Source organism: Chamaea fasciata, unplaced genomic scaffold, assembly GCF_029207755.1.
Source record: "Chamaea fasciata isolate MVZ Bird 193981 ecotype frontalis unplaced genomic scaffold, bChaFas1.0.hap1 SCAF_2, whole genome shotgun sequence".
NCBI classification, from domain to species: domain Eukaryota; kingdom Metazoa; phylum Chordata; class Aves; order Passeriformes; family Sylviidae; genus Chamaea; species Chamaea fasciata.
The window spans coordinates 39,944,371-39,958,230 of NW_027094087.1; the positions used below are offsets into that span (position 1 = coordinate 39,944,371).

Genomic DNA, 13,860 nt, shown 5'->3' on the forward strand with positions numbered 1-13,860 from the left:
AAATAGGTTGGTTTTGGCCCAAGAAGTGTGCAGTCAACTTACCCAAGGTGTAGTATTTTATGCTGGGCTCCAGTGTTGGACTTGTCAGATCTTTCATATTTGCATCAACGATGTTCTGGGCTCTGGATGCATGCCAAAATGCCATAAACCTTGCTATAAATGATGCTGCAAAAATTGCTAACATGCCAAAATCAAGCATATTCCATAATTCAAACAGGTATTCCTTTGGACCTTGAGACCAAATTTCTTTACATTCAGACCATATCATGCCTGTGTAAGACAGAACAGAGAAAACAGTGTGTTCTTTATTCTTCATGCTTGTTTTATATTTTTATTATATATAGGACATGATCTTGGTGAAATTCAAAGATACTTTGATCAATTGGAGTTCAAACACAAAATGAAATCCATGGACCTGCAAATTCATATATATTCCGAGACTTCTTTCATCTGAGTAATAATAACAATCTTTCAGACTGCTTTTTCCTGTAAAACTACAGAAGCTTTCCAAGAGAGGAACAGGATGTGAGTATTACCATCTGTTACAGACACAGGAAGAGACGAGAAGAGCAGAAATGCTCTGGCAGAAACATATAGTGGTGGGAGAGCTAAAGTGTTAACTCAAAATTTCTTATTTGCCATTACTCTGGGTACAATCTCTTATATATGTGACAAATGATCATGAAAGTAAGACTCAGACCTATTGCTTCTTCAATAAGACAAAGGAATCTGATTCCCAACTACTGTCCCTTAGTAATAAAATAAAAGTACAGTATCATCTTATGACAGCTTTTTTATGGTGAAAATCATTTTTCCTCTTCAGGATAAAAATTATATAATTCTGAAGTACAATTCTAGGATTCTAAAGAGAGTTAATAACTGAATGGAATAATGTCAGTAATTTTTACACTTATCAAATTGAAAGTACTTTTTATCATTTTCAGATAAGGACAAGAATAATGTCAATTACAGTAGCTAAATTCAATGTCACATCTGTATGCATGAATCAATTTTTCATAAACTGTCTTATGCATTACACTGATATAAAAATGGATTAAATTAGCAAACTAGAATTTCAAATTGAGAAATTATTATTTACTTTTTTATTACCAGATGAAAATATTGATATTTATAGACTTTGGAAATCTAAGTACTATATTATTCCTATAATACACAAGTCTAATAATTTATAAACAGCTTTAAAATTAAATAAATAAAACCAAGGTCTTCTAAAGCTGTAAGTATCAGCTGGTATATAAATTTCAATCACAGTGAGATCATAAAAGCAAAACACTTCGAATGCATAAGCTCTTGAATGCATAGCTGGAATTTAACTCTCACATATTACTGACTTAACTAACCAGAACAAAGTTCCTGAAAATATTTGGGCATCTAAAACCTATTGGACTAAAAAGTAGTAGAGTTGTAATTAAGAATCTGACAGCTAAAATATTTTGGAAGGGCTTTGCTCAAGTTCTGATGCTTAAGAGTTCTACATCACCAAGGTGAATGGGTCAGCTCAAAGTACTACTCAATGGCAGTCATTTCAGTCCTGAGTTGGGATGGAAAAATCTACCCCTGAATCTTCAGGGATCTATATTCTTCTCTTTTGTCACCAATATATTCAGCTAAACACTATTAGTTCTGCAGGCATGCTTGCAAAGTAAGAGGATAAGAGACAATTGGACACAAAAAGTCTTGTCTCGTCATATAAAAATCATTCTCCTTGGAAGCTCACACTGTGACTCAACCACCTCAAAAACTGGTAGACACTTTGCTTTGTCATTCATAAAGCTGAATTAAGTCACATTCAGATAATATATATTTCACCTAAATACTTAGTCTTCATGTTGGTGTTAAACTAGACACATGAATCTTGCTGCCATCCAATTAAAAACACAAGTCTCATGTGGGAATGAGGACAGCTGAATAAACTCCTTTCGTTGCAATTTTTACACAAAACATTAAAAGGAAAGGATTCAGTTGGGTTCAGCTTCACTCGTAATCACAGCAAGACAAATTTAAGCAAAAATTTTTACCTATTACCCAAGAAATAATAAGCATCTCCATCCATGAGAAACAGGATGTTTTCATCCTAAAAAGCTGTTTTACATTGTCTGTTGTTTCATTAGGTCGGAGTTTGGTGCCATCAAACCTGTCAGCTGCATTCATGACAAGCAGACCAAGAAAAATGGTGAAAGAGGCTGCATGGGCTACAAACTTCATAAATGGTCCACGCATTATCCTCCCCAGCTGCAACAGAGATTAAGAAACACAAGGATATTGCACTGACTGATTCCAAATAAAACATACATAAAAAGAGCAGTCACACAGATAACCATATATTTCAATAACACAAAGAAACAAATATTTGAAAATGTTTGTATATGCATATGTATATATGAAATATATATATTTATATATATGTATATATGAAAATGTATGCTGCCCTGTTCACAGTCATCTTTAGAAGTTTCTACTGATCTGCTATTTTCAGAGGAATAATCTATCAGTTTCACTGTTAGGATATCAGCGATAGATTAACAGTGAAATGGAAATGAAAAAATATAAAATATATATTTTAACTCAGTGATTTGAAATAATACTGCAATGATTTTGTGGCATCCATGTCTATTATAGATAATCAAGAGAAAAACCTACTACATTTGTTGAATTTCTTAATACTAGCCAGCTGCATTGTGAGGCAAGACAGAAAATAAGATTTTGACACACTAGAAGCATTATCACTATAAGTGATTTATAAAGAAAATAATTCCCTTTCCTGACTAATGTGGTACTCAATTTGGCACAGTTACTCTGCAGTCTTCCCAACTTATTTTCTTTTTTAAAAAAAGTCGTGACATCTCAGAAGGTTATATTTGTAGTTCTGTAGAGTCTAAATTTCCTCCTGACTTGTACAATAGAAAAGTTCTCAGCTTTGTAATGACTACGAACAACTTAAAAATGGTTTAATGCAACACTTAAAAAACCTAAAAATTCCATACAAACTCACATGATGTTGAACTTTTAGCAATTCTTTACTTTGTTTTTGAGAGTGCCTGTATTATTATTAAGAGCCTTAACTTGTCCACTTAGTCAGCAGCTGCAGAAAAGTACTTTTTAATTTTAGACTGACTGCATTTGTATAGGACAAATAAATCACTGAAAAAGGAAAACAACAAGTAGGTAAGTCACTGCTAGAGCAGAAAATCAATTACTGAAATGTGTTGTATCTCAAGGCATTTTAAGAGAAAACTATTCATAAAACCCCTAGTCACAATACCAAAAAGTGAAAATAATGTAACTGATTTTTATTGTCTAGATTAAAAGACATTAACAATATGGCAAAAATTAAAAGGCTACAGACTTCAACCTGCTAGAATTGTGGATCTCACACTGCAACATGTTGAACAACGCTTACAAGAGGCCATTTGTCTCTCTAACATGCTTTCAAGGGAAATTTTCCATTAGTGATCATTCAAAAGGGATACTGGCCAACTGAAACAGGGGTTCAACACAAAGTTCAGTGAGGTCAGAAACTGCAACCCATCTTTATTGGAAGGGGTTTTCATACTATATATAAACCAAACCAGACATATTTCTGGTATCCAATCCCAGAAAGTGCATTGCAAGAGAATGCAGGGCAGGTTGTGTTACTGATTTGAAGGCCTTACTAAATATTATGAATATTAGCACTGTCTTGACTTTCATCTATTTATTTTTAATCATGAAAAATAAAACTGGCTTTGAGATGATTGGAATCAACCCACAGCTTGAACTTAGTTTAGATCTGGAATCAATGGTGAGTATCCCTGCATCTGCATGCTAAGCAAGAAATAAATGAAAAACTGTTTGACTCATTGTTTATAAAGGATTTCCTCAAGGCAACACTTGGTCAACCATTGTAGCTTAGTTTACTTCATATTACAATTAACACAACACATTTACCTATCTTAATTACAATTGCTGAACATGCAACCTTGCAGCGATTCCTTTCCAACCTGGCTTTAAAACAAGACGTTTCTGAAATATCACTTAAGTGTGTCTTTGTCATAAAGGAATTTATGTGCAGAGGCGTTATCAGGAGGCCCTGACAAGGTTTCCCAGGCTGACCTTACTGCAAGGAGCAATCCAATAGGCCATGGAGAGGAAGGGCAGTCCGACCGCAACCGCGAGGACAACCAGAAACTTCACTGCCATCGTCTGCTGCCGCAAACCCGACAAATTCTCGTACCAAATTGAGAGGAGCTGCTGCTGGCAGTTTGGGTGCGCTACAAACTAATAATAATAATAATAAAGGGCACAGAAACAATACTGCTATCAGAATAACTTCTGTTAAAAAATATAGAGGAAGTGCATTAAGAATGCTGGAATACTGAAAACGCAGCATATATTCAAAAGAGCATTAACAGGGTCATAAGAAAAACTATCTTGCTAAGCCAAATCTCCCAGCAAACAGGCATGTTGCCATCAGCAATAAATAATTTAACTTAAAAAACATATTTATTAACACTATGTTCCATCACAAACTATTAATTTCATCTAAGGTGAATTTATCTGGGCAAACTCTATATGTTTCTGATATTTATAATTTTAATTTTACTGCTTCAGAAATTCCGACAGTTTAAGTCTGGTTCTGCAAAAAACGTTACATAAGCTTCACTTAGGAAAGAAAGAATATATCCTATTTTCACATGTTAACACAGAAAATACCATTTTTCTCAGCTGGCATGAGAAAACAGCTGTCACATTTGCAGGAAATCAGATGAGGATTATTTATAACTTGGCTCTGGAACCATTTGGACAAACTGCAAAACTGAAAAGTCTGTCCTATAAGGCTCTTTGTGTCCTCTGGACAGTATAAAAGTCATCTTACAAAGGTAGATATTAAAAAAATAGTAGTTTCTTGTGCACTGTACATTTTTTAATCCAAATCTATAAATAAAATAAAAGTTTAATTTAATGTAGTATTTCTTTCCTAAATCCTTCCTCTATACTTAAAAGATGTCTGGCTGAAGGTACAAGAAATAATATTGAGACAAGAGAAAGTGTTGCAAAATAGTTCACATTTGCAGAATCATTAAGACCAAACAGTATGAAGCACCCATACTCAATATAATCTGTTCTCTTCAACAGCTGTTTCAGCTCTCTTCAGTGACTGTAGCTTGGCAAGTGTTTTGCAGGTTTGTGTTCATATATTGGTTCAGCCAAAATGGGGTTTTTGTTCTTCTCTTCATGAACACATAAATTCACCTCACATATAAGTTTTTTGTGTGTCCCCCAAGCATGTGAACTCCATTTTTGTAAAAATTTAGAGTAACATGCTTTTGAAGTATACCTTTTATCTGTGTCTTCTTGATCTTTGAAAACTTTGTACAAACTTGATCGTACAAACTTCACCACACAAACAATTTCTCCCTGGTTGACACAAGTCACCTACAATTTTACAACCTATACTATCCAAGATAAGTTTCCTAGGAAATTCCAATGTTTATGCAGCTACAAAATCAGTTGGTTTCACTGAGCACTATTCAGATGGCGAGCAGAGTATTAAACTGACAGTAGAAATGAAAGCTAGCCAAAGAAAGGCCTGTAGTTGGCACTGCCTAAAGCCTGCTTTCTCCTGAACTAAGAACCACTGTACTGATATTCCTAGGTTGTGCCTCTGATACCTCTGTACAGACACAAGCACAGTTTCTTCTGAGACACGCAGTTGCTCCAGATTTTCTCAAATTTCTGAGCAAGACACAATAACTTGACAAAAACCTGTATCAACATTTATTATGTAGAACACTGGGACTGATGTGCTATTCTCTAGCATTTATTTAATCCTACATTTTTCCAAGCTTCAGAAGTAGTGCCAAATTTTTCCATCTTGTTTTCTTTAAAAAACAGATTTAAAATAAAAATATATATCAAAAAATTTTGCACATAGCTACACACTGTTTTAGAGTAATTTGCTCTGATGCTCATTGTGACCAGTATTCACTTTAAATATCTTGTTCTTGTTTATATTGCAAGTGAGGATTCTTTTGCTTGTAAAGCCACTGTGCCCAAAGGGCCCAAATATTCACTTTGGTGTTGCAGGCTACCAAAACATAAAATTTAACAATAGCACAATTTTATACCACCATCATGACACGCCTGTTTGATCAACATAATTGCTTACTTTTTTAACTTCATACTTGATGGCGAGTTTTAAGCGGCTAAGGCTGGGACGACCGTGCTCTCCATTACTATGGCTCATCTCTACGTCACCATTCAAAATAGCTTCCACTTCTTCTGTATTTCTGCACAAATCAAGCAGTCCAACTACAAAATCTTTGCACTGCATAGACAGTTTCTTGTAGTCATTCTAGAAAACAGAAGCAGAAAGAAAAAAACTTGGCGTTTAGATCCAACATGAGAGAAGCAATTTTACATTACATCTACACTTCTGTGAACATGAATAGCTTCTTTGCATCTTTTTTTAAGCTTTTTTTTGCCAAATGTCCCAAATTGTCTTGCACATCTACATTATCAGTTTTCACACCTGAATCACTCCTCTAGATGTGCTTTAGAGGAAATTAAAGTAGAAAAAAAAAAACCCAAACACTTTCACAGGTGTTGTATGACACATTTTAATGACCAGTTCAAGTTGAGATGTATAGCACAGGGGAAATTTTTCTTTTCACTGTCACAGAAGTCTAGAAAAGAAACAGAAAATTGCGCCGTAGAGATATCAATTGGACAAGATGAATGTCCTACACAGAATACATCTAAAGAAGTTTTTAACCTCCTTCTGAATTGCACAAGTATTTTCTAAGGCTTAGAATTATTCTTGTACACTCTGGCTTTCCCCTTTTCCAACACCTATTCTAGCTTGCAAACACAAGGTTTGATTGCCGTTCTCCAGCAACACTGCCAGCAGTGGTACAGCTTGTGTGGTGATGCCACATCTCTGACTGCAGCTCTGCTCTAGCTCAAGGATGTCACAAGCGACTTCACCTTGTGAGCCAAAATGTTGCTCTGCAACTGGAGCTTCAGTTGCTTATTGTTTAACTAACAAGTGTTTTCCTTGGGCACTGCTTTCCAAAAGATGCAAGTCAAAACAGAAAACGGTATTTTGATCATTGCAATCTGCAGTTCATTAACCACTCCTTATATGCGCCTGTGTTTAGGTCATAAAAGTTGGATATAGCTTTTATATGGGCAGACAGGGAGTTAGGTATAGATGTGCATCTAAAGCCAAAAAAAATTCTCACTAGAGATTTACTTATGCATGTGTCAACAACTTCTGCTATTTTTGTGATTTCTACTCATTTTAATGTCTTTAAAAGATGAAATTACTGTAAAATTTTTCCTAAACAAAAGAGTGGAATAAACCTCCAACCACCCAACACCACACAGGAATGTGTAGTCTCATGTAGTCTCTGTGGCATGTTCAAAGTCATTTTCTACAAATGCTTTTATTACACTGACACATTTCCCCCTCTTCCAGTCTGTTCTTCAGGGTATTTCCCTTTCTTCCACTCTTAGTCCCTAGTTAGCTCCTTCTCTTTAAACATTTCCTTCATACTAACTGCCATCTAATGCATCCATTACTTCATCCTGGAAGAGAATGAGCATACAAGACACCCTAATTTATTTGCTGAGGGTGCACTTCATGCATCTTTGTGCTCTATTACCCACAACACTACAATAACAGTTTATTACTTGGATATATTAAAGGATTGCATCCAAGTTTTACACTTCACTTTGCTTAGATGGATGCAAACAGACAAATATTTACAGACACTATTTTAAATCTACATAAAACTGCTAGTGATTTATTTTTTTAATAATATAACATAAACAAGGTAACTCAGATCTGTCATAAAAGCAAAAGGCACTTCAATGCCATTTATGTAAAAAGACAACAGAAGCTAAATACTAAAACTAATAACTTTCTGTCATTCTGAATAATTTATTATTGCATTATTTGTTTTCCCTCCATTCAGATGAATAACAGAAGAGGGTAACCAAAATCCTGACTTCTGGCACTACAGAAAGACATTTTTTGAGAGTAATATTTCACCTTCTGTTTGGCTTTCATTTTTTGCAGAAGCTGCAATTCAGTATTCAGTATTTTTAACACATGAATTTTCTCTTCCAAATGAAAGGCAAATTAGCCATTTTAAATTCACAGACAAAGGAGAAACATAGAGGCAACTACCCACCCTTGTATGATTAAGTACCAACCCTTCCAAACTGATATTTGACCCTTGAATACCAATATAAAAAACCAAATAACTTTCAATAAACATAAGAAAAATATCATTCGTAAGTTATAAAGCATTGTAATATATTAGTATGTGCATTTTTTCTGATAGAAAGATGGGTACATACATCCACACTCACACACACTCTTCAACAGTATTTACCATCTCAAGCGACTGACACCTGACATGGAGTTTCAAAACAGTATGTGAGGAGACCATTACTGTACAGGGGAGTTATCCCTTCTGAATTTAGGTTTGTACACAGTACCACAGTACATATCAGTACCCTGTAAATTCATCCATAAAATCCGTCAGTTTATTTTCTCATTTTCAAATGCAATAAAACAGTTCCTCCTCCCGTGAAATGCTGCCACAGCTGTGAGCACTGGTGGTGGCTGAGCTGAAAAGTTCTCGGCAGTCAGGTTACGGCAAACGAGCTTTGGGAAATTGAGCACTGCCCATCACTGCCTCCACCTCGGCCGTGGCACAGGCAAAGTCAGCTGAAGGCAGAACAAAAATGAAATGACAGCAAAAATGATGGATACAATCTTCAGTGTCTCTTGTCACACACACAAAGTTCCCCCTCCCTGGGTCTCATGTCTCCTACAATTTATGTGAGCCAATGGGGCAATTTGTTTGACTTATTTTCAGAAATGGACAAAGGCATGGATAATGAGTTCTCCTTAACTGCATGTTGTAAACTTAGTGATTTAAAAAAAAAAAAAACCATTCCTGAGAAACTTCAGATGGTAGTTAGAAATTAAAGTTGGAGGCTTTAAAAAGAATCAGCACTGAATTCTCCAGTAAAACGTGTTAGCTTTATTCTCTGCATGTGACAACACTGGTTCAGGGCCCCTTAGCAGTTTAGGAAAAAAAACAAATTTTGCCAAATTTCACAACACCAAGGATGAGGGAGCAGTACTAGCTGCTCCCACCCTGCAGAAGGAAAGTGATGATTTGGGGTGAACACTGTGGGGGATGAGGAGCTAGGGGAACAATGCTGGTGGGTAGAGGGCTGAGAGAGAGAGTAGCACTGCTGAGAGGAGTCACCCACCCTCAGTGCTCGTGGCAGCTGCAGACTGTCCTGGGGTGCCAAGGAAGGGGGCAAGCAGGCTCTCCCCACTCTGAAAACCTCAGCCGACCATGCCCTGCTTTACCTCTGACCATGCAGCAGGAGACCACAGCCAGGAGACCAGGGGAGCATCACTACAGAAAGCTCGGTTTTAATTTAGGTAAGGTTTGAAATACTTTAAATGGCTCAGGCTAACCCTAGGTGGAGCTAAAGATTTGCCATGTCTACTTAACCTATGCACTAAAAATATACTTGTTTTGACTACATTAATAGAGGTAAAGCATTTTTACCAAATCCACACTTTTATGCAGTGACTAGACTCTCCAAACAATTGTAGCAAACGCCTGAAATAAAGGAAGGATAATTTTTTAGATTAATTGCTGCAAGCAGGGATATGAGCTTGCAGGGGTGCAAACAAGCCCAGACTCAGTAAAGCTGACAGCCTCCATTTCTCGTAACTTATACACACTTTTACTGCCTCCACTGAACCTAAGGCAGGTATTTTGCAGTCAAGTCCCTGGCCTGTCTAGATACTGTAAATGTCACTGCTTATCAATAGTGTAAATGTCAACTCTCATCAATTCAGTTATAAATGTACTCCACAGTCTTTAATATTTATCCAGAACCACCGCATGGTTTCAGTATCTATAAAAACATTTCCAAAAGACCTTACATTGCCATCTTCCCGCTCCCGGTGAAACCTTGAATTATTGGAGAGTTAAGTTTCTGCATTGCCTTGTGCTCATGCTCCTCACTGTTCCTATTCCACTCCACTCTACCCAAGGAGTATGTATATTCCCAGCAGAGCCTGGATGATTAATGCCCAGCAGTATGGAGCTGCTTTGTCTCTCATCTGTTTCTGCTGAGGGACAGTTCTAAAACCTGTTAAAATTCTTTGTACAACACTACACTAGAAGTGAAGCTCTCATTTTAGAGAGAGCAACTGAGACAAAAGAGGAACTGGAAAAACGGAAGTCACCAAAGAAGGACCTCCTCAGACCTGGCTGCAGAAGCTTGTTTTGTGACCCAGACTACTTGGGTTCTCACCTGTGTGCTCCACTCCCTGCCTGGTGGTGCCAGGGACAGGGACTGTGCTCCCATTCATCTCACTGATAGTCTACTGTAGCATACATTTGAAGGGCACCTCTTGCTGGCTGTTCCAGATGATGTTTATTTATCCTAACAATAATCTCAGCTTGTGTGACTCCAACTGTAGTAAAGGATATACAGCCCCTACAAATCAGACATGCTATTTATCCCAACATAGCAGTGAACTTAACAGCCTGCACTTATGGTTTATGAAAAATGGTTTTCAGCTCTGTTCTAAATTTACTCTGCTTAAAGTTAATCAAGTCCTTTTGTTCCCATCAGCAGCTGCTAAAGAGAAAGAAGTATGTGGTTTTAATACCCTTCTCTGAACTGTACATGAAATCAGTGGATGAAATCTCAGTCCACTGAGGTCCTAAAGGTTTCTGCCAGTGACTTCATGGGGCAGATATCCATCCTCTGCAATAATCTGAAATGGTCCTTCCAGCATTTTGATTTTTTCTACTTGCCTCCAATTTCAGCAGTTCAGCTGCAGTTTTTAAAATCACTTTGTACATTCCTCCTCCTTATTTTGCCTCTCCAAGAAATATTCCAGCATCTTATAACTGACTGGTACCAAGATATATCTATGAACACAAGTGCAGGGGAATTCATTCAGAACTGCAGCACCTCAGCTCAGGTTGGCTGAGTAGAGACAGGTTCACAGTCTTATGAACTGTACCACTGCTAAGATTATTGTTAAATATTGATCATGATAACTTCAAACACTTGCTAACACACTGTTGGAAATTATTCTGTTACAGCCTTGGAAGGATGTTGACCTCCTGCTGGTGAAGTCTATACAAATTGCTCTGTCACAGGAGCATCTGCTTTTGACAGGGTCCCATGAGGCCAACTGAGGGTAAGTGATTTTAGCTAACCCAGCTCATAAATAACATTGGCAATGTTTGCACAAGGCCTGAATTTGCATTTACTGACAGATAAGACCTTGCATTCTTACTGCCTTAACTCATGCTTCAAGAATCTATGGAGCCTGGGTCTCAACCATTAATATTTTTTTCAAAAACATGCATTAATGAAATACTAAAATTTCTGTGCAACACTGAAAAGGACTTTTAACTCTAGAGAGTTCACATATAACTAAGTCCAAATAAGTAAGAAAGAGGAAGAAGTGAAAAGAAATACCAGAATAGCACATTTTAAAAGGAGGACATTTATTTAGAATCCTCCTTGTGAATGAATGCAAAACACTGTAAGAAGTATGAAAGCTTCAAGTCCAAATACAAGAAACTAAAGGGAATGCACAAGGGTTTAATAGAATCATGCAACTTATCTGTCATAAGTGACTAAAATGTGCCACTTTAGTCTCCTGTTTCCCCTGCCCTAAACCAGCTTCAGCCATAGGTTTGAAGGACCTCCTTCACTCTCCTGCCTGATAGGAAGTAGAAAATTAGTTCACTGGCACATTCCACATAAGCAGCATGAATTACAGTCCGCACATGGCAATACGACATTCAAAAAGATTTAAATCTTCCATTCAGTAAAGAACAGTATCTTTTCCCACATTATCTTGCTGATTTAGGAAGGATAAAGTTTGCAGTTCTGTGTCTGACAGAATCAGCGTCCCTCTACTCACCTTGAACTCTTTCTCAATGTTGGCAAGCACGGCCAGCTCATTGCTGAGCTCTAAGGCAGTCATGACAGGGTCTTCACTGGACAAAGACAGGTAAGCAGGGCTGGCCAGACCTTTGTAGGCATTGATCCTGGATCTAGAATGGCTGAAAGAGTCATGCTTTTGCTTCTGATTGCACTCACTGCACTTGCAGAAGTAGTCGTGTGGCCTGTCGATGCGGGCTCCTTTCCGCAGCAGGGTGTGCACAATCTCGTACTCGTGGCAGTGCGCGGCCAGAATGATGGGTGTCACGTCGTGGGAGAACCGCGTTCCATCCTCGTCGTACGCGTAGAAGTCGTCGTGCTGGAGCTCTGACTGGCTGGGACTCAGAGCCAGCCTCTTGCCTTCCGCAAACGCGGGGTGGCTCAGGATGGCTTCCACTATCCGAACGTAGCCTTTGCTAATGGCCAACAGCAGGGCGTCCCCCACCCGGGCCAGGTTCTCCTTCTTCAGCAGAAGCTCCGTGATCTCCAGGTGCTCATTGGCCACCGCCAGCTGCAGGGCGTTCTGTCCCATGTAGTCCACACAATTCACATTGAGTGAGGGGCATTCCTCCAGCATTTTGCGAACCACGGGAATGTTTCCGTACTCGGCAGCATCCAGAAAGCGCTCCTCCTCCAGGGAAAGGCTTGTGGAGCGGTCATTGAACATGTAGGCCGGCCCCCGGCTGGCCTGCCTCCTGCCCTTCTCCCGGAGAATGGTCTGTCGCCGCAGCGCCAGTCTGTTTTCGTTGCCCCGGCTGTGTGCACACAGAAAAATCATTAGTTCTTCTCTATGCAAGGGCATATCCATTTTGAATAATAATTAATAAAAATACTCTAATCCTTTATCTGCTGTGTATTTTGAATGCAGCAGGGACACCAAAATCCCTGTCTTCGATGCATTTTGTAACCACTGTTACTACACAACCTGAGAATCAGTAGCTAGCTACATTTTATTTCAACAAGAAGAAAAAGTTGTCATCAATCATCACTTAAAACCATACTTTTTTTCCTTATTTTGTCCTCATAGCTCAGAGAACAAGCCACAGTGTGAAAGGAGTCAGCAGTCATGGGATGAGAAATGAGGGACTACTCAGGACAGCAGGGCACACAAAGATGGAAACTTTCTAAATGCCCTTCTGCTTCACAAAATCAGTCAGGCTGACTTCACTTGCTCTTATTCTCTCTACTTCAGCAACCATCTAAGTTACATTTTGGCTCTGGTTTCTCCTGTTCACCCTGCTGATGTTTTTCTGACATCTATAATTGAATGCTCAGGCATTAACTGAATCTGGACAAGATAAAAGCACATCAAATACATTGTATGACATCTCTTACTCCCCATCTCCGCCATTCTTTTCATTATTACAGTTCATAATCTTGATATGCTATTTATTCCTTCACTCAGGGGCTTGCCAACAAATCCCGCTAATTCTTGATTCATGATAGCTCTGAAATGCTGTCCCGTCTGCTACTACTGAAATCCTCAGCCATTTCCAACCATAATTATTAAATACCTCATTAATAATTATTTAGTGATTATTATAAATAAAGTGAACATATAAAACTTTAGTTTTGTGAGAAATGTTACAAAACATGCTACATTCTCTTTAAAAAGAAGAAAATTTAATTTACTAATTCAGTCTTATTTCAGCCAATTAAGATCCCAATCTTCAACAGAAATTAAATTGCACTAAACTATTTAATATTCCCCACAACTTCATCTTTTTTCTTTATTAAACAGTAGCTTAATTATTCTTTACATACATATGCTCAAATACACTTCGGTACACTCAATATTTCCCACAAAAAATAACCATGAGCAATATTTTGTTCATTAATTACTAA

At 37.8% G+C, this 13,860-nt stretch overlaps 1 protein-coding gene across 1 annotated transcript in view; it reads right to left on the reverse strand.

Moving 5' to 3' along the window:
• Positions 1-13,860, reverse strand: part of TRPC6 (transient receptor potential cation channel subfamily C member 6) — a 78,004-nt gene that overhangs the window by 17,597 nt on the left and 46,547 nt on the right. The window contains exons 2-6 of the mRNA XM_066175736.1: positions 11,996-12,770; positions 6,170-6,355; positions 4,114-4,278; positions 2,040-2,253; positions 43-270 (exon numbers count right to left, since the gene is read on the reverse strand). Of these exons, the coding sequence (XP_066031833.1) occupies positions 43-270; positions 2,040-2,253; positions 4,114-4,278; positions 6,170-6,355; positions 11,996-12,770 (1,568 nt within the window). The remainder of the gene's footprint in view (positions 1-42; positions 271-2,039; positions 2,254-4,113; positions 4,279-6,169; positions 6,356-11,995; positions 12,771-13,860) is intronic.